Source organism: Dromiciops gliroides, chromosome 3 (genome assembly GCF_019393635.1).
Source record: "Dromiciops gliroides isolate mDroGli1 chromosome 3, mDroGli1.pri, whole genome shotgun sequence".
Lineage (NCBI taxonomy): Eukaryota > Metazoa > Chordata > Mammalia > Microbiotheria > Microbiotheriidae > Dromiciops > Dromiciops gliroides.
Window position 1 is genome coordinate 191,459,395 of NC_057863.1, and position 20,488 is coordinate 191,479,882.

Sequence of the window (20,488 nt, forward strand, 5' to 3'; positions counted from 1 at the left end):
TATTTTATTCTTGGCCATTTTGTATTAACTACATAATTGCTTCAACTGTCCAGGTAATTAAAAAAATCTATACTTACATTATCCATTTATAAGATATTTTATATGATGAAAATTGGTCATTGCTTAAAGAAAAGGGAACTAGAGAGAATTAAAGCAAAGGTTTTATGAATGAACAATAAAAATTCTGAAAAAGCTAATGTCTTTTCAGCATGATAAGAAGTATATCCATTTTTAGAGTTTTTGGTGACCACTGACTGCCACATTTTGTTTTCTCCTATATACTATAGTATCATTTTTGGCAAAGTTTTTATTTTTGTCTAATGGTCCTTCACTTGCAATTATTAGATCTTATTTCCAAAGAAGCTCAATTTCTTCTGTTATCTTAGCTTTCTTGCAATTGTTTAACTGAACTGTGTTTGGAAAGTAAAACATTTTGAGTGTGATTTTGACAAACAGAATCAAAACTGTAAGGAATTAATTATGATTTAGGGTTTCTATGACCATATCTTTGGCTAAAATTAGAAACCCTTGCACATGCCCATCGATGCTGAACTCATGCTGGACACCCACATGCCTTCATGGGGGCTGGCCAAATTATAATAAGCGAAGCCCTGCCATGACAAGAAGCCTGGTGAGGACAAATCAGGTGGTCTTCGGCATCTGTAACTCGTCTCTGTAGAGCTACTTGTTAGTTCTGTCAATCAGGGCTGCCAGCCAATTAGCTTGGGGCTGTGTGTATGTGTGGTCAGCCCTGCTTCCTGTGGGAGAGTGGGCTTAAGGGAGAGAGAAGGAAGGAGAGGTTTCACTATGGCATGTGGGAGAGAAGGAGAGGGAGGCTCTGTACCTTGTTCTTTTTGGAACTGCAGATTCTGGGTGGTGGTGAGTTTGAGGGTTGTATTTTTTTTCCCTCCCCTATTCCCTTTTCCATTATCCCTAGCTTTATTAACCTCACTTGTGTTTTAAAATGTGTTCCCATTAATAAAATCCATTTTGTTTTTTGAAAGAGGCTGTTAATCTCCTTTCTTACCCCAATATTATGCTTAGCCACCCAATTAACTCTCCCCCATACTAAATTTGGCCCTAACAAAACTCAGTCATTCTCTGTGCTATACTTAATATGCTTTCAGGCATATTCTGTTTGTAATTGTGGTGTTTTTATTTGTTTGTTTTATTTTGTTTTTTCTTTTTAAATCTTGGAACCTGTGATATGGAAGCCTGTCAATTGACTGAAACTTATGGATTAGGTTAGAATAAGAGTCTCAAATATAGTATATATTAAATAGTAGAGAGAAAAAAGTGAAACATAGAGTATGTCATTTTATCTTTACATACCTCTGTGTGTTCTTGGAATTCCACGTGATACTAAAATTTAGAAAATTTATTTTATTTAGGAAAAATGTCTTTATCATGTCACATTGACACCTTAACACTGAACTTATTTAAGTAATATCTTTGAAATTAATATTGTTGGTTTTAGTTTAAAAGCCCATTTTGCTTTGACAATGCAGCATAATACAGTAGATCAAGAGCTGGAACTGAGGAAGGGAAGACTAGGGTTCTAGTCGCACCTCTGATACATCCTAGCCATGTGACTCTTGACAAGTCACTTAACTTTTCTTTTGTCTTTTCAGCAATTCTTTAAGACTATAAGTTGCAGATAAAATGCCAACCTGCATTGAGTTTTTGCTAATTTGGAGTTCCTTATATCAATAGAAGCACCAGAGCAATGATTGATGCTCACCTCATTTTCTTTGCACCTTGCTGATAATATACAATCTACAAACAGTTCACCCATGAAATATATACGACTCACTAGATAATTACATTTGTTTCTAGGTTCAATGGTAAATGGATGGGGTTCTGCATCTGATGAGGATCGTAACTTTTCTAGTCATAGATCTAGTGTAGGTAGCTCCTCAGATGACTCCATCTTGACCAGCAGCAGTTTTGCACAAGCACTGGTTGCAGCCGCAGATAAAGCTGGTTTTAGATTGGATGGAACCAGCCTTACAAAAACAGGTTGGTAGATTTGAAATTGCCAATTTCTGCATGAGGGAAACTTATGCTATTGATACTGAGCTTTTTTACCCTCTTAATCATCTTTGTCTTCAGTGAATCTGGTTGTAGATCATTCCTTTAACATGCATGGAAATAAGTTTGGAGGAATACTTACCATAACTCTAGCTAATTAAGTGATGCAGAGCATCATTCTGTCTCCTAATTATTTGCTTTAATTTCCTGCTACTTGATAAATAATTGATACTTTTTTATATTGTAGTTAAGTTGCTACTAATTTTGCCAGTATTTGTTTGATAAATTATACTTTCCAAAATCTTCATATAATCAATAAAGTTTCTAGTGATAAAAAGTATTCAGCTTTTAAATCTATTACTGTACTTCTTCTAGCCTATCTGTTTTGCAAATGTATTTACTGAGAAGATTTTCTAAGTATTGAACGAGTGTATATCACTTAGTCAATCTAACGGCAAATGCCAGATAGTTTTACTAATTGTTTTTAATCCAATAATTGTGACTTTATTTTACAGATGCAAATTAGAAAGACACCTACTGCATTTGCATGTTAAATTGTTTATCCATAGTTTTCTTTGTTTTTTTTTTTTTAAGAATTCAGGTTTTGCATTGGAAAGTAATAATATACCTGAAAACTTATTTTTACTGCACCTAAAAGAATCTTCTTTTTTGCTCTAAGAAGTTATCATTAAGTTTCATATTTGTTTTTCTTGAAACAAAATAGTTTAAATAATCCACTAGTGTGTATGTGTGTGCCCAGTATAACTTTACTTATAGTAAGAAAATGCCCTCTACCAATTGGCTAGTCCCTGAATGTTTAAGTAACTTCACCAGGATTACATAACCAATATGTTTCAGAGGTAGAACTTGACCTGAAAATGTAGAACTTGGCTCTTGACCCATTACACCAAGGCTCCTCTCATATATAATCAGGAAGACCTGGCTCAAGTGCCACCAGTGACTCTTGCCTGAGGCAAGTTATTTGTTTTCTCAGTGTCCCAGGTATTTATGCAAGTCTATAAGTAGCAGAGCAGTTTCTTATCTGAAAGGGCAGAAGAGATAGATAGATAGATAGATAGATAGATAGATAGATAGATAGATAGATAGATAGATAGATAGATCCATCAATAGATGGATTAATGGAAAGACAGTCATGAATGCCATAAATGTGTCAAATTTATATCCAACAGAAGAAAAAAACAAACTTGAGGTTTCAATTTTCAATTTACTCCTGTGTCTAGGAATTGAAGAAGCTTATTTTTATTTAACATTGTACATGTACATTGTACAGTGTAATATAAGGTAATGATGATTTGACTTTTTTCTTGATAAAGTTTGTCAGAAATTGAATATGTGGTATATACAATATGTAGAAACAATTTGAAAAGTCAAAGAAACTAATAAATTCAGCAGTATAAATTAATTTGTTTTATATTTGATAATGTAATAAGACATTAAGCAACACATCAGATTGCCTTAAGGGCCTAAATAGATAAATGTAATTTAGAATAAATATTGCCTATTTATAGGAATAATAATGATAGTAGCTCACTTTTGTATAGTGCTCTAAGCTTTATAAGGTAATTTCCTCAAAATAATCCACTTTATAATCAATGATAGCTGCCATATTTTGTCATTTTTATGAGTCCTGTGAGGTAGTATATTATCTCCATGTTATAAATGAAACTCTTGTTAACTTATTCACATTCACAAAGCTTAGAATATCAGATTCAGTCCTGGAACTCAGGTCTTCATACTCTAAATCCCTTTTTACCCCACTATGTCAAATGCTATCATGTAGAAAGCATATATGCTATATTCTATATAGTGTTAAAGGTATTATCCATCATATTTTAGCCAATATAATCCTACTGTCTTTCCTTGAACAAATACAATACATGAAACCAAAAGAAAAAGGAATATAATATTCCTAATTGTTTAAGAAGTTGGAAGTGGAAATTCAAGTATAAATGTTCTTTAAACTTCTATACTCTGATATATAAGGTAGGTATAAACTTGTATATCACATACCTTAATGTTACTGAGGTAAGGGATTCTTTGGGGAAAAAAAGTGGAAAATAACTGAGTGATAACCACACTATATGTTTGGAGGAAGACAGCTCGATAGTGCAATGCAAAGAGTGCTGGGCGTGGAGTCAAGAGGAGTTATCTTCAGTGATATCAAATCAGGTCAGGCTTCACACACTTACTTGCACTGTGACCCTGGGCAAGTCACTTAAACTTGTAAACCTCAGGTTCATCTGTAAAAAGAATGGGAGAATTAATGGCAAATCACCCCAGTATCTTTGCCAAGAAAGCCCCAAATGTATCACAAAGAGTCAAACATGACTGAAAACCAAAACAAAATGTTTGTGTGTGTGCAGTCCAGTGAACATATCTGAGTAGGGAACATATCTTCTGGGAAGTGTTTTTTTTTTATGGAATAAAGTAGCTCTCCATATTTTCTAAGAATTTAAGGGTATAATTTGACTAACCTAATATCTAACTGATTTTAGAACTTTCTCCTTTAATGTTAGGAAAGAAAAAAAAACTAGATGTAGTGAACTGTAAATATCAATAATAATGAATATAATTGACCTAGCTTATTCAAAATCTTAGACATGTTGAGCCTAAGTTGGGTAGTCTGTTTTTTTCTTTTCCTTTTTTTTTTTGGTAGAATATTGATCCTTTGTTATGTTTGATCAGAAAGGTACAAAGAAACCAAAACATTTTCCCTGAAAGACAATCTTGTTAGCTTGTCTTTAATAAGAATAGATATGTAAGGGGAAAGTCCTCTTTATTATAATAATGTTATGTATTTTCCATTCCCTTTGTCTTTCTTTTTAGGCAAAGCATTCTCTTCTTCTCAAAGACCTCAACCAACCAGTCCCTTTTCTACTGACAGTAATACCAGTACAGCGCTGAATCAAAGTCAGAGGCCTAGGCCCACTAAAAAACACAAGGGAGGTAAATTGGAGCAAGCCCCATTACCTCATCGCAGGGAGGGAATGACAGATGGTAGGTTTTTTTGTTTTGTTTTATTTTGTTTTACCTCATTGCTTTCTCCATGTTGGGAAGCAAGAACAAACAATATAAGTGGATGTGATAAGTTGGTTGAAATCATATTCCATTAATTCAAGTCAATTTCTTAAGCACTGGTTATACAAAGATCAAAAATTACCCAGACCTTACCCTTAGAGAGTTTGTAATTTAATAAGTACTAAATAAGATATATGTACAAATAAGTATCTTAGAAGGTAAAATGTGCTAAAAGAGTAGAGAGATTTAGACAAAGTGCTGTTTACCTAGAAAAACATCTAGTTCTATGCCTTTTTTCAGTGAAATACTTTATATAAATATGAGCCAGTATGAATTGTGTATTAATAAAAGGAATAGAAATTATCTAACAAAACTATTAAGACACCTATCCCTTCCTCATTCCCTCCTCCCCCCCTCACCCCCATTTGGAATTCACCATTAGAATAACAAGGAAGCAAAGGAGTAAAGGAAAGAAGAAATAAAAAGATAATATACCAAATTATTTAATTAGCTTATCAAAGCATTTAGGAGGAGCTAAAGCAATTAATTATAAACCTCAAGAGTTGATAGATACTTTCTGTCAAATCTCTCTGATGAGGTAGCAAAAGTCCACATTACATTTTGTGAAAATATTTTGTTAACTTGCCTAATTTGGGAGGACTAATCTATTGAGGGACTAATCTGAGACTTTTGACTAACTTACTTCTTTCTGACTGCATTTAATTTAATATGGGCCCTTTATAAAGTTCCACCTCACTGCTCCCAAATTGATAAGATAAAGATTAAGAAGCCTCTTAACTAGATAATCAAAGCAGAGTTTATTTATGAGGTACAATTTAAAATTAAGAATACTGGGAAATAAAATGTACAACCTGACTGCCTTCGGGCATCTCTTTCCACCTGCTGGCCTGGAACTTCTTTTTAATACAATAAGGGCCATTACAGCCTCTTGCCTTAGGGTATGTTCCACTTTCAATGCTCAGCTCCTTCTAACTCCATGCCCCTTTCACTTTGTAAATCCTCTCCTTATGGCCACCACTGAACCCCTGTGTTTCTCTCTCACCGACCTCTCCTTCCATTCTCCTAGTGCTCCAGTGTCCTTCTGTTCTCTTAATCTTCACTTTCTCCAAGCTGTACCCTGTGCTGACCGCTTCTGTGCTCTCCACTGCCTCCTGTTCTGTTCTGTCTGTCTGTCTGCGTAAGTCTGCCCTCTGCTGCCTTTGCCGCCCCTCTAATCTTGTCAGCCTCTCCCAAACTCTGTCAGTCTGGCCTCCCTTAATCTCCTAATCTTGTCAGTCCCCCTTTCTCTCTAACTCCCAGGTCTATATATATCTTTCTTCTCTCCCCTCAAATCTCAGGGCTTTTTGAGCCCCCACAGACTAAACTAATCTGCCAGCCAGGTCTGCGGCTGGGGCTGGGGGGACACTCAAGCATCACGTGCCTCAGCACAGGCTACACCAGAGCCTGGCCTGGAAAAGCCCAGGATCTCTCAGATAGATTCACTCAGAGTGGAGGGAACTGGGGCCCCCTCCCAGCTGTCTGACCTGGTGTCTTTTATAACCCATGGGGCTTTTTGGCTCAGCTGAAGCAGAGGGGGAGGGGTACCAGCACCTCCCACACAGAAGAGACCCTAAAGGCCTAAGGCTTTCTATTCTCAGACCAAAGGTAGGGTCCCCAAATCAAAATAAATTTCCACAATTTCTAATAGGTGTTATTAATTATTAATTAATGTTATTATTCATTCATTCAGTGCTTTTCAAGGAAACCCAAAATAAAGAATTTTGTTTATTATTATTCTCTATCAAACACCAAATTTTGTACTTCATTCATTTTACAAAATGATACAGATTACTGAAATGGATACTGGTAAGAGAATTCAGTAGCAAGAATTATAGTACACTAAAGTATGGCATCAGAAACTAATGTATACCATCCACCTGGAAAACAGTTTTCCCCTTGGTAGAGTTTAGCTTCATGGTACTGAAATTTAATAGATAGACATTATTTTACTTCATTGATTTTTCAATGATAAAAAATGTGCCACAATAACTCTGGCATTATAGATTTAACATTACTATTTTATGAGGTAAGAGGCAGCATGGATCGTGGATAGGAAACATCTGACCTTGGGGTCAGGAAGATCTCTGACACATACTGGCAAATCACTTTACCTCTCAGTTGCTGTAGGCAACTACAGGTATCAGTATGTATTGGTTTGAGATAGGTTCCTCACTGGAAATACCCTTCACCAATAAAATCAGAGGAGGAGTCACAAAATAATGTACACATGTACATAAATCAATAAAAGTCATTGGGTATTATTCTTCTAGAGTATAAATCAACCCTAAATAGAATATGAGATGCTCCAGTTCTAGAAATTGAAACACCATATAAATGGAGAGTTGGAAGCCTAATTCTATTCCATCTCATCCTCTAAATTGAAAGCTTTCTTACTTAGCTTTGCATTACACTACCACTATGTGATAACCACACTATATGTTTTAAAGGGGAGGGGATAGCTACATGGTGCAATACAAAGGTCATATAATTGATCTCATCCACTCTTCCATGTCAATACTACACTGACTTCATCATTGAAGAAAATATTGTTAAATAGTGAGATGAATCAACATGAAACTGAATAATGATTTAATTCAAGTATAACATCCTCTTACCCAGTAATTCAAAGTGATTTTATCAATAGTTGAAACAATGTAATTTTATTTGGCATATTTCTAGATCTTCCTTCAATGCCCAATAACTCATATACTGATGAAAGATTGCATCTATATTTGCAACAGATCACTGAAGACAGCATTAAATTAAAAAAAATAATAACTAAATTAATGTAGTATAACATGATTTGAATCATGTAGTACAGCAGACATTTCAATCTGGAAACAGCATTTTATCCTGAAAGAAATGTTCCAGATGCAACTTCCCTCCCCTAGACACTGACCCTGTTATCTTGAATAATTAGTGACTCCTAATTTAACTAGAGGACATACATGATAAGTGGGAATAACATTACAGCTTAGGGAGCTCCCCAAACAGATCCTCATGAGGCATAATCATCATCACTTCAATTAAAGGATAATATTACATCAAAATAAACATGACCTAATACTTCCTCTATAAATTTAAAGAAATATATATATATATATATATATATATATATATTTTAAAAAGGCATTTGAAAGAAACTCCTTACAAATCCTTAAGTATCCTATTCAGTGAATACTAATTTCCTTTTAGATAACCATGTGGGTTCAAAAAGAGGAAATTATCCCCCCCAAAATTACAAAAAAATAGAAAACGCACATCTGTGTGTATGTTGAAAAGGGAAAAGATAGGTACATTGCACAAAATAGATTTATAGAGATAAGTTTATAGCTATAACAAAACAAGAAAGAGGGGGAAATGGGGAAAAAAAAAACTCTGACAGAGATTCTTAGAGATTTCAAAATAAAAAGCACAATTTTTACCTGAGTGAATTTTGGGTGCTATTAGAATCAGTCAAAAATTTAAAAAAAGGAACCTACGATATACTTTGATATGGACAAATTGAAAACCACGCAGTAATAAATGGAATTAATACAAAGGAAAGAAAGTAAAATTTCATCATGAAGAAATGTGTGGTTAATAAAGAATCTAGGCATTTCAAGAATAAATAAGGGTGGGTGGACAAGAAAGAATGCTAGAACAAATTCCTGCCGGTTGTCATCTTCATCTTTTTTAAGAATTATAAATATGCTATCTGGAAAAATTAACAAGCATTTTTAAAGTCCCTATTATGTGCTAGGTATTGGAATACTGCACACTTAGAGAAACAAAGAGAAAAAAGAAATAGCCCTGTCCCTCTGAATTTCCATTCTTTTGAGGGAAATAATATGTACACAGAAAAATAAATACAAAACACATGGTAATTTTTGGAGAAATTGAGGGAGAGACATTAGCATCTGGTTAGATAAGGGAAGACCTCATGTAGGCAATGGCACTTGAACTTAGTTTAGGGGGAAGCTAGGAATTTAAGAGATGGCAGAAAGGAAGGAGTGAATTTCAGGAAAGAAAGACAGCCTTTGCTAAGGTATAGATGCAAGAGATGTAAGGCAATATGTGAGAAACAGTAAATAAGAGTTTGGCTAGACATTAGAGTTCATGAAAAAAGAGCCATGCATAATAAATATAGAAAAGTAGGCTGGATACAGATTGTGAAGGGTTTTATATATCAGAGGAATCTATATTTGATCCTAGAGGCAACAAGGAGACACTGGAGCTTACAGAACAGGAGAATGATATGATCAGAATGTACTTTACAAGTATAATATATTTTTGGCATCTCTGTGGAGAATACAATGGAGAGAAGGCTGAGAGACCAATTAAGAAGTTTTTACAGTAATCAAAATGAAAGATGGTAAGGCTCTGAAGTGGACTTTCAAACAGCAGAGAGAAGGGGGATGATACCCTAGCTGTTGTAGAGAAAGAATCAACAAGATGGTTCATGTGGAGCATAATGGTCAATGAGATTGAAGAGCCAAAAACCAATCAAAATTTATGTACCTTTATGAATAGAAAAAATGGTGGTACCCTTGATAGAAAAAGGAAAATTAAGGATTGGTTTGGGAATATAAATATCTGTTTTAGATACTTTGGATTTGAGATGCTTAAGTGAACTTCCAGTTGAAATTCTCCAATCTATAATTAGTAATGCAGGAGTAGAGCCTAGGAGAGAAAGAAATTATGTAGATTTGAGTCATTTGTATAGAGATGACAGTTGAACCTATGGGAACTGCTTATATTACAAAGAGATTATTTAGAGAGAAGAGGTCCCAATACAGGACCTTTGTATGATTGATGAATAAGAAAGGGAAACTTAAGAAGACAATGATAAATAAGAGATAGAAAAAGTAATGCAAATCCAGAGAGGAAAAAGTTTCCAGAAAATGCAGGTGGTCTACATTGTCAAATGTATAATCATCAAGAAGGATGAAAACTAAGAACAGATCTTTGGATTCTTCAGTTCAGAGATTATTGGAATTTGAAGTTAACAGATTATTTGAATAAAGAGAGTAGAAGCTGGTTTGCAAGTTGAGAAAGTAATAGGACAGGAAATGGAGACAACTTGTATATGCAGCTTTTTCAAGGAGAAAAGATACAATATCATAGTATAAGAGAATAGAATGATGTAGTTGAAGTTTTTGTTGTTGTTGTTTTGTAAGGATAACACAGAGACCTAAGCAAGGAAGACATTGAAGATGAGAGATGAGTGGGGGGCTGGAGATCTGAAGTTGATATAGTTACAGGATCAGATTGCCAATAGAGATGAGGTATACGATCATGAGTATAAGTAAAAGGTTTAATTTTGGCAAGAGAAGTACCATATATACCTCACAATAAAAAAGAAGATGGAAAATTATTTCAAGATATTTTGAAATGTAGAATAGGGGAGAAAAGGAAGCATGACAAATGTCCTCTTATTTTCTCAGTAAAATATGAGATGAGTTACTTCACTGAGAGGGAGGGGAAAAAAGATGATATTGGAGTCCAGAAGGGAGACAAGAAAGTTTGGAACAGCTATGACAGGGAAAGTGACAGAGAATTAAATTAGGGTAGAGGAAAGATTAACTAACATACATTTATAGTAATCCCAGTCAGCATTCAGGATAATCTTCCACAAAATGCATGGTCTTATGAAACATATTAAGTAGGTACTGTGAAATTATAATGTATTAGTTGTAGCTCTGTAGTTAACTCATGAAACAGATAGCTAGAATTGCCTGTCAGGCAGAATGTTAATTGCATCTAATGAATGTTAGCTTAACCCCTGGACTGTTATTAAATGTGCCACCTACATGGGTGCAGACAATCAGCTGCCACATATGCTTGAGCATACAGTTCTTAATATCCCGAGGGCATATCCTGTGGAGATCATCAGAGAAGGTTTAGTTCATTCTTGAGCTTCTGATTAAGAGATGTTAGAAACTCACATCTTCTATAATGCTGTTAATGTGTCATGTGTCTTATGTGTCATGGCATGTCTGCTTTGGAAAACAATCTGAGGTCTGGGCAAGTAATAAAAGAGAAATTAATTTATGAGCAAATTCCAAACTACTTCCTATATTTCTGACAGGTACAGAATTTGCAACTAATAATGCATCCTATGCTAAGAAACACTTCTTGCTTTTTCTGTTTCATAGGATCTATTGCCAAAATACTGGTAGAAAGTAATAAATTATTTTAACATTATGTATTTGTGATTGATTTTATTTTCCTCTAATTTTGTACCAGCTCTACCTTTATAAGACCATTGTTTATCTTCATCTTGAAACAAAATTTATATTATTCATTTACCCTTTAGTTTACTCTAAACCCTATTCAACATTTTTAGATCTTCCACCACCACCAGATCCCCCACCAGTTCAGGGTTTAAAGCACCAAATAGGCCCTGACCAACATGGTGGTAACATGGAAAATTCTACAGAGGGAAAAGGAAGCTCTCTGGAGAGGCAACATGCATCCCCCATACATGAAACAAAGAATTCAGTGGATCTACAAGCTAGAACCTCACTAGAGTGGCAGAGGGAAACGCAGGAATGGATAAGCTCCACAGAACATCAAGAAGATTTAAGAAAAGTCCCACACAAACAAGCATTTGGATCAGGTGTGTGGTGATATAGTCCAAAACAAAGTTTAGACATTTTAAATTGATTTTTTTTATCAGGTATTTTAATATGAAAATCATATTAGGGCAAGTACAAAACAGTTTGTGCATTGGAATACCTTCATAAAGCTGGTCAGGAAAATTATCTTGCTGTCTTTCTCACCTCTCCAAAAGGGCAATAAATGTAGGCTAACTGCATCATCTGCTACCATACATCCTCCTTATTTAATAAAATTTTGCCCTCTAATGATTATCTCAGAAAATAAATCAAAGTGTAAGGGAGTATTTACAATATCTTTAATCACTTTGATTGAACATGTTAGGAAAGTTTAGTAATTGCTTGGTTCAGACAAACAAGATCGAGAAATATTTGTTACTTTGGATTTGCCCTATAACAGGAATAGTAGATCAAAGCCCAGAAGAGATCTTAAAAATCATCTCTTCCTATTTTCTCATTTCATAGATGAGAAAATTGAGAGTCCATGTGATTGTCAGATGTCCAAGTTCAGATAGTCAATAGCAGAACCAGCATTTGAGCCCAGGTTCTCTGACTCCCAATTTAATATTCTTTCTAATGTTATCTACATGAAAAAAAATTAGTATATTTGAAAGCTTTAATAGAGTACAATGTTTGGTTTCATCTTGTTGAGTCATCTTTCAGTCATATCTGACTGTAACCCCATTTGAGGTTTTCTTGGGAAAGATACTGAGGTACTTTGACATTTCCTTCTCCAGCTCATTTTACAGATGAGGAAACTGAAGCAAGCAGGGTTAAGTGACTTGCCCAGGGTCACACAGCTAATAAATGTCTGATTCCAGATTTGAACTCACAAAGATGATATTCCTGACTCCAGGCCCAGCCCTCTATCCAGTGTACCACTTTTTCTTTAATAGGTAGCATTTATATATTCTACTTTAAGGTTTCCTCATAATTCTGGGAAGGAGGTGATATTATTATCCCTATTTTATACATGAGGAAACTTATGCAGGGTCACACAACTGGTAAATATTTGCAGTAGAACTTTAATGCAGATTTTTCTGACTCTAGTCTAATACACTATCCATCGCACCACTCCTTTACTGGTTTGGCTTTCTGGAAAAATGATCTTTGTCTTTGTGGGTACAGTTTATCTTCTTCTGCATTTAACAGAAATAATATATCATAGATATCCATTTTAATGAAGGTCAAATAATCTTTTTTAAAAAATATATTACTCCTTATGCAAATGGAACCAATCTTTTCTAGACCTGAACCCAAATTCAATTTTGGAAACATTTTTTTTTTAGTATAAATTCCAAGATGAAGAATGTTTAAATAAAGATAAAGCAGTTGTGATGTATAAAAGATGCTGTAGTTAAAATTTATGTGTAGTGGCAACAGAAGGGTAATACTAAAATCTATAGAGTATTTCTCAGAATAATAGAAAACAATTTTATCCTTGATCAGCTTGCCCAGGTTAGAACTATTGAATATGCTAAGCAATTCCCCCAAACTATTGTTTTCAGTGAAATGAACAACTTCTAAAATAAATTATCTCCCTAGAAACAGCTAAAGACACTAATTTAACTAGCAATTACTCTGGGTCTTCATTGTCATTAATTGAAGTAATGGTGCCATAATTTAAACTAAAACAAAGACTACATTCCTTTATTCTTAATGGAAAATCTAATCAATTTCATTGAACTCTGAAAGTTATTTTCAGATCTTCTTTTGATAAGCAAACTGTGATTCATTATGTACAGTTTTCTAGTATTACCCCAAACTTTATAAATAACATAAAATATTTTTAGATCACTAGTATGTAAGCAAATCCTGCTTGACTCTAATTCTGTTTACATTTAGACATTTCTGAAATATTGGGGATTTATTTGTTAATTTCACTAGATATTGAACCATAAGGAAAATAATTCTAAACTTAAGTTTTAGTGGTTTGAATGCCTCTTCCAAAAAACTATTTTTTTAAAGCCCTTTCTTGTATTTCTTTTTCAGAGGAGGCACTGGTACCTTATAGTAAGCCCAGCTTCCCATCACCAGGTGGACACAGCTCATCAGGAACAGCTTCTTCGAAAGGATCAACTGGACCTAGAAAAGGCGAGATCTTGCGAGGAAGTCACCAGCGCAATGCCAGTGACCTTCTTGACATAGGCTATATGGGATCCAATACTCAAGGACAGTTTTCAGGTGAATTATGTAAGTAGTTAACAATTTGTATGAATGGAATTAAAGAATGAAAGAAACTTATCTTAACTGTCAGAAAAAATTAGATTACTATTTTTGAACTGAGTCTTGGAAGTAACCCAGATCATTGCTCTTTACAGCACTAAGTAAAATGTACATTTTTATTACTTTTTTTAAAATACAAAAAACAATATTGGTTTTAATTTAGACAATTTTATTCTTTACAAGCATGAGAGATAGATAACCTGGTGTCATGTCAAACTGAATTCAGGTTCAACTTCAGACCCATCCTGGCCTTGTGACCCTAGCCAAGTCACAATTTTCTCAATTATATAAAAGGGGTCATAACAGCACATATCCATAGAATTGTTATGAGGATTAAATGAGATTATATTTGTAAAGCAGGGTCTGGCACAAGTAGATACTCAATAAATACTTATTACCCCTGACTACCCTCAAGCAAATCTCCAAAGACTACAAATTTTGAAATAGTTTCCAATCTGCATTTAAAGAGAAAGTTAACTCACCTGGAATTCCCTGGACTGATGAAATCAAGGGACTCACCACCCCCCCACGCCCCCTCCCACCCCTGCCATCTCCTTCAAAACAAACAAAAAAAATCATTAAGTGCCTGCAAAAATTCAATTAAAAATTTTCCCCTTTTACAACTGAATTTTAAGGAATTGGATTTTTTTTTAAAGAGTTTTAGAAATGGCTAATTCTACATTTTTTTGTTGTTCCATCTCTGTGACTCCATAACAGAAAACTATTAAATGGTCAATGTGGCTCCAAAGTAGAGACAGGATTCAAGTATGGGAGCCAGCTTTATGTGAATCTCCTCTCCTAACCTGATTCATGCCATGTCCCCACCATCTCACATTTTCAGTGAATCTAGCTATACCAATCAGACTTCTTGAAACACAGAAAAATATATCAGATCACTGTTATTTTAAGTCTTTATTATATTAGATTCAATGGAGCAATCAATATTCTCTGTCTGGTGCAGTAAGCAACATGGTAATGTTAAGGATAGAAGCCATGAATGCCTTTAGTAAGCAGTTGTCATCCACAGATTTCTCTAAACCTGATTTGAGCCTAGTCTTATTTTTTAACTAAATGATTATAACATTTCTTTCTTTTTATCATCAGCATACTTTAAATTGATTTTCCTTTCCCTTTTTAAGAACGGGACTGGAAATAGGAGCATAACAAGTTTATTTTAAGAAATTGCTTTCATGAAATTAACATTAACTGTAAAATGTGTCCTGCTTAGGTTACTCAAATAACCACTTAAGTCATCTGCTTAGTGTAATTCTTGTAATTGTATGTTTTTGTGAATTTCTTTCTCTCTCTCTCTCTCTCTCTCTCTGTATTAGAGTAGTTGAGAAGAAAAATGCAAAGCTGCTCTGAAGGACCATCAGGTCTGAACTCATGGAAGTGATGACACTAAACAGTGCAATGAACAATTTCTTTATTTATGTACTATTAAAAGAACTGTAAATGCAATGTAAAGACACACAGCCACACCTATCCCACAGATATTTTACTTGTATTCTCTTAAAGACACCATCCACCTTAACTATTTCTTGTCAGGAGTATATACAAAAGAAAGAAAAAAATCACCCACCAGGATGAAAAGGCTTTTCCTCTGTATATAATTTCTTTTGTTGCATTGCTATGCAAGCTCACTCTCTTTTTAGCTATGTTCATATTACTGTCTGTTCTTATTGGTCTATTGTACTATATGTGAATTAATGGGCTGTGGTGCCATATATTAACTTTTAATTGTGTAACTCTTATGTTTAAAGTTTGCACTGCAATTTTCTTTGGTGATAAGCACAAATCTCTACTCCTCATGACATGAAGAAAAAAGACTGAATGTGAAGGGAGTACATGTACTGTAAGCTAAATTGAGTAATGCAGGATGTAACTGATTATGATATATGGTTTTCCACTGGGGTGTAGGAATATGTAGAAGTGAAAAGGAAAACTGACGTTGGCAAAGGCTTATGGGACTAGTTCAATAAAAGAGCAAGATGTCTGCTTTTACTGTTTGAAAAAGTGTATGGGGGTTCAAAAGAAAGGTGCACTTAATAATGAATATTTCTAAAATATGCAGGTAGCTATGATGAAAAATGTAAGGTCATCTGCAGTAATAGTTTTTACCTGCCCAAATATGATTGGATAATATGTGATTTAATATGAACAAAGGAAATTAAGGTGTTTCACTAAAGCTGTATTTATACCACAGTTTTTAAAGCATTTTATGAATTGCCATAATTAATCTCTCCAACCCATTAAATAAAAATATGATGCAAAGTTTCCCAAGGAGACAAATAATATAAACTCTAGAATATCTAGCAAATAGTTAAAGATGTAACTTCTCAGTAGATCATACTCAGACTTAGGCTTCTAAATATGAACTATGTTACAATATCTTGTTTCATCTTTATAATACATGCACAGTACACTAGAGGATAGAGTTGCATCACTGAAATTCACAACTTTTTTACAATGGAATTTACATAGAAATGTAGTTTATTTAATTAAGAAGTAAAATTTATTCCACCAAACTTGTAGTCAAATTGTAAGTGCTTGAAAAGCAGTGCTAAAAGTATGTTCATTTTACAGTAAGTAGGTTTCTTGAAATGAAGCTAAACATTTTCAAAAATTGGCTACCAACCAAAAATATAGTTGATCCATTTTAATGAGTGAATTGGAAAAAAATAGTTTAACAGGAAAACCTTGCATGTTTATATTCTTTTTTAATAAAACCAAAACTTGTAAGTGGACATTAATAATAGCATTCCGCTTCATCATTTGTTTTCATGACTCAAAAAAATATTATTCTGCAATTCAGTTAAGTATGAGGAAAATCATTAAAGTTTTGAAATATCTATTAGTTGTTATATGCATATAAAAATCAATCAAATCAAAGCTCTCCTGAAATTCTCATATTTCAAATTTGCCCACATGGAATATTCACATTTTAGTCTGCTTATGTCTATCCTTTCTCATTACTGTCCAAGAAGATTCACTGTTCCTTTCAATAAAGAGTTTGGCACCAGCTCTGAACAAGAGGGCCTTTTAAGTACACACTTTAATATATTATTGGCTTGAATCCCCCACTTCTACTTCTCTTTGTATTAGCAGAGTAGTTGGCATTGTCAAATTTGTTTCTTCCCTTTACTTCCATTATAGGTATATATTAGGAACTAGGCTGTGCTTTGAGGGCTGAAGAAACATCTGTTCCTCACTCCAAACCAATGATTCCACAATAGGCAATAAACAGAGTTCTTGTTCACTTTTGGACAAACCTACATGACCCTAACTAGATTGTTTTCTAACATCAGTGTCTGCAACTTCAATGACTTTTGCATTCCTTCAGATATGAAAGAGTATCTGATAAATGTGTGAGCACTGTGTTAGGAATGATAACATGAATATCCAGAAACCTTAAGGCAGAAGGATTTCAGACCATGGTATTTGCAATGCGAAACGTGAGTGTTTTCAACCATTCAATTTAAAACTTCTCAACCTCAGATTTTGGTCTGTATCTCTGAGTAGTGTATTATTTTAGTCAAATGCATGTAATCTGTTGACAGTAGCTGCTAAAACACAGTAGCTGCTCAGCTGACACAAAATTTAAAGGTTTGAGCAGGAAATGATTAGTTATTGTGATTGGATGTATAAGTTTATACAGTATACTTAGCTGAAATGCCTTATCAGATTGGTCTATTTTCCTTGTTATCCCCACACCTAGGTAAATTGGTATTTTCCATCCCTTACAAAATGGAGAGTGTATTTTACCAGGATATGGCCTACATACTGACATACAATAATACTATAGTTATCAAATGGAATTCAGCAATAATATCTAAAATAAAAAAACATTATTCATCTTGCATAAGAAGTCAAATAGGATATAAGCCAAGATATGAAATCAGATGTGTAAACATTTGGTATTAACTGGAAAATCTACTTTTCCTTGTTGACTGTATTACTATAGTTATAATTTCATTATGCCCAATTCTCTGTTTCATAAGTCACAGAGCAAGTCCATGTAAATTAATAAACTGAAGGCCTCCACAAGTTTATGTGGATGTAGGGAGTATCATCCCACTTTACAGTCAAGGATAATGCTACCTCATGGCCACTTCTGCATAAGCACAATAGTATTTAGTTTGAAGAACTCCTTTTTATGAAATGCATGTGACTGTCAGAGCAAATGCTCATCTCTGGCTCTGTATTTATGTTGTAGACACAGTACTTCTGTTCTAAATCTTTTCTATACCATTTTAAAGTAGAGATAGAATAGCATTGGTGCCAGCTACAATGAGCTTCATGAAAACAATTCATGGCTCCATTAAATATGAGTTCAGCTCAAGAAGAGAATGAAAGTAGAAAGCATAGAAAGATAATTGAGTTCAAAAATAGTGTAATAAAGGTAAAATAATAGGCCAGAAAAATAAAAATATTATACATTTCATTCACTTTCATACCATATATTAAAAACCCATCCATAGAGATGTTATAATAATATTTTCTGGTATGGGGGTAGGTTGGATCAGATGATCTTGAAAGTCCCTCCCAACTCAATGATTCTATTAAATTTATTAATATATAACTTCATATTTTATTCTAAGAATTTTAATTAGTCTTCAATGGGCATTGAGGTAAAGTTTAAGTTTAGCTTTGGTGGAACACCTTACTCAAGATTTCTCTGAAAAATTTATACTATTATCTCTTGACAACATGATAATAACCATCCCAATTAATTTCAGATATGTGATTTATCTGCTCCAATGGGAAAAAATTGTGTGTGTCAGCATTGAAGTTGTATAGGACCATATTATTCACTAACTTGTTCATCTGCCTCTATGTTTTTCTTCTGAAATTACATGACAAAAATCTGGCATATATAACATGTCTCTCCCCATTATATTACATGAAGTTTACTGTTTTCTCTTCTAATATTTGTACTTAAAACCAACCATAGTACAATTCCAATATGATTTAATTTACTATTTTTTAAATCTCATTTTGATCCAAGCCATTGTGAATTAATCATGTTTTAAGATGGGGGATGTTGTGGCAACACATACATTTTTTATATTTGTTTTTCTAGATTTATTTTTGTCTGTAGTTTGTTCAAGTCACCAAAAAAAAAATTCCCAACTATTAATGTGTTACATTGGTATTGTTAGTACAGCAAAGTTAAATTGGCATAAGAAGTTGGTTTATTAGTACTGTCAAAAAGTTGTGTATTGTATATTTAATGGGGAAAAATAAAACATTCACATTTCAAGTCTGTCAAATATGTTCTCTGAAATAATCTTAACTGTTCACAATCATACATTGTGATCACTTTTAGACTACTATATCATACACTTGTAAACATATATAGTACAAAGAATTATTGGCATTTCAAAGCTCTTTTGAATATTTAGATTCACTACTAGTTTTGTTAGTGGTAGAAATTAGATAATTATTTGTGCAGAAAATAACAATATATCATATACAACTAATGGCTTATATTGCAAAATTACAAATATAACTAGTATATTAATGAGTATTATCCTGGTGATCACTTGCTAATATCTTATTTATTTTTTTGCATCAATATTCATTAGGGAAATTGGTTTATAATTTTCTTTCTCTGTTTTGGCTCTGCCTGGTTTTGAATTGACACCATATTTGTGTCAAAAAGGAATTTGGTAGAACTCCTTCTTCACATATTTTTCCATATAATTTGTATAATATTGGAAATAATTGTTTTTAAATGTTTGGTAGAATTCACGTGTAAACCCATCTGGCCATGGGGATTTTTTCTTAGGGAGTTCATTAATAGCTTGTTCAATTTATTTTAATATTATGGGCTTATTTGGGGGCAGCTAGGTGGTGCAGTGAATAAAGCACCAGCCCTAGATTCAGGAGGACCTGAGTTCAAATCTGGCCTCAAACACTTGACACTTAATTGCTGTGTGAGCTTGGCAAGTCACTTAACCCTCATTGCCCTGCCAAAATAATGGTAATATAACAATAACAACAACAACAACAACAATAATAATAATAATAATAAGGGCTTATTTAAGGATTTTATTTCCTCTTCAGTTAACTTGGGCAATTTGTGTTTCTGTAAATATTCATCCATTTAATTTAGATTTTCACATTTCTTGGCATATAGTTGGGCAAAATAGTTCCTAATTATTGCTTTAATTTCCATTTCTTTGGAGATTAAATCATCCCTTTCATTTTTGATACTGGTAATTTGGTTTTCTTATTTCTTTTTTTTAATCAAATTAACCAATGATTTACCTATTTTATTGTTTTTTTTTTCATAAAACCACCACTTAGTTTTATTAATTCTATAGTTTTCTCACATTCAATTTTATTAATTTCAGGATTTCTAATTTAGTATTTAATTGGGGATTTGTAATTTGGTCTTTTTCTAGCTTTTTAAGTTCCATGCCCAATTAAGTGATCTCTTCTTTCTCTTTTTTATTGATGTAAGCATTTAGAGATATAAAATTTCTCCTAAGCACTGCTTTGGCTGCATCCCATAGATTTTGGTACAT

General features: G+C 33.6%; 1 protein-coding gene across 1 annotated transcript in view; it reads left to right on the top strand.

Moving 5' to 3' along the window:
- Positions 1 to 19,218, top strand: part of ROBO2 (roundabout guidance receptor 2) — a 788,084-nt gene extending 768,866 nt beyond the window's left edge. The window contains 4 exon segments of the mRNA XM_043994477.1: positions 4,879 to 5,049; positions 11,459 to 11,731; positions 13,722 to 13,922; positions 15,292 to 19,218. Coding sequence (XP_043850412.1) covers positions 4,879 to 5,049; positions 11,459 to 11,731; positions 13,722 to 13,922; positions 15,292 to 15,320 — 674 coding nt within the window. The 3' untranslated portion in view covers positions 15,321 to 19,218.
- Positions 19,219 to 20,488: the final 1,270 nt, after the last annotated feature.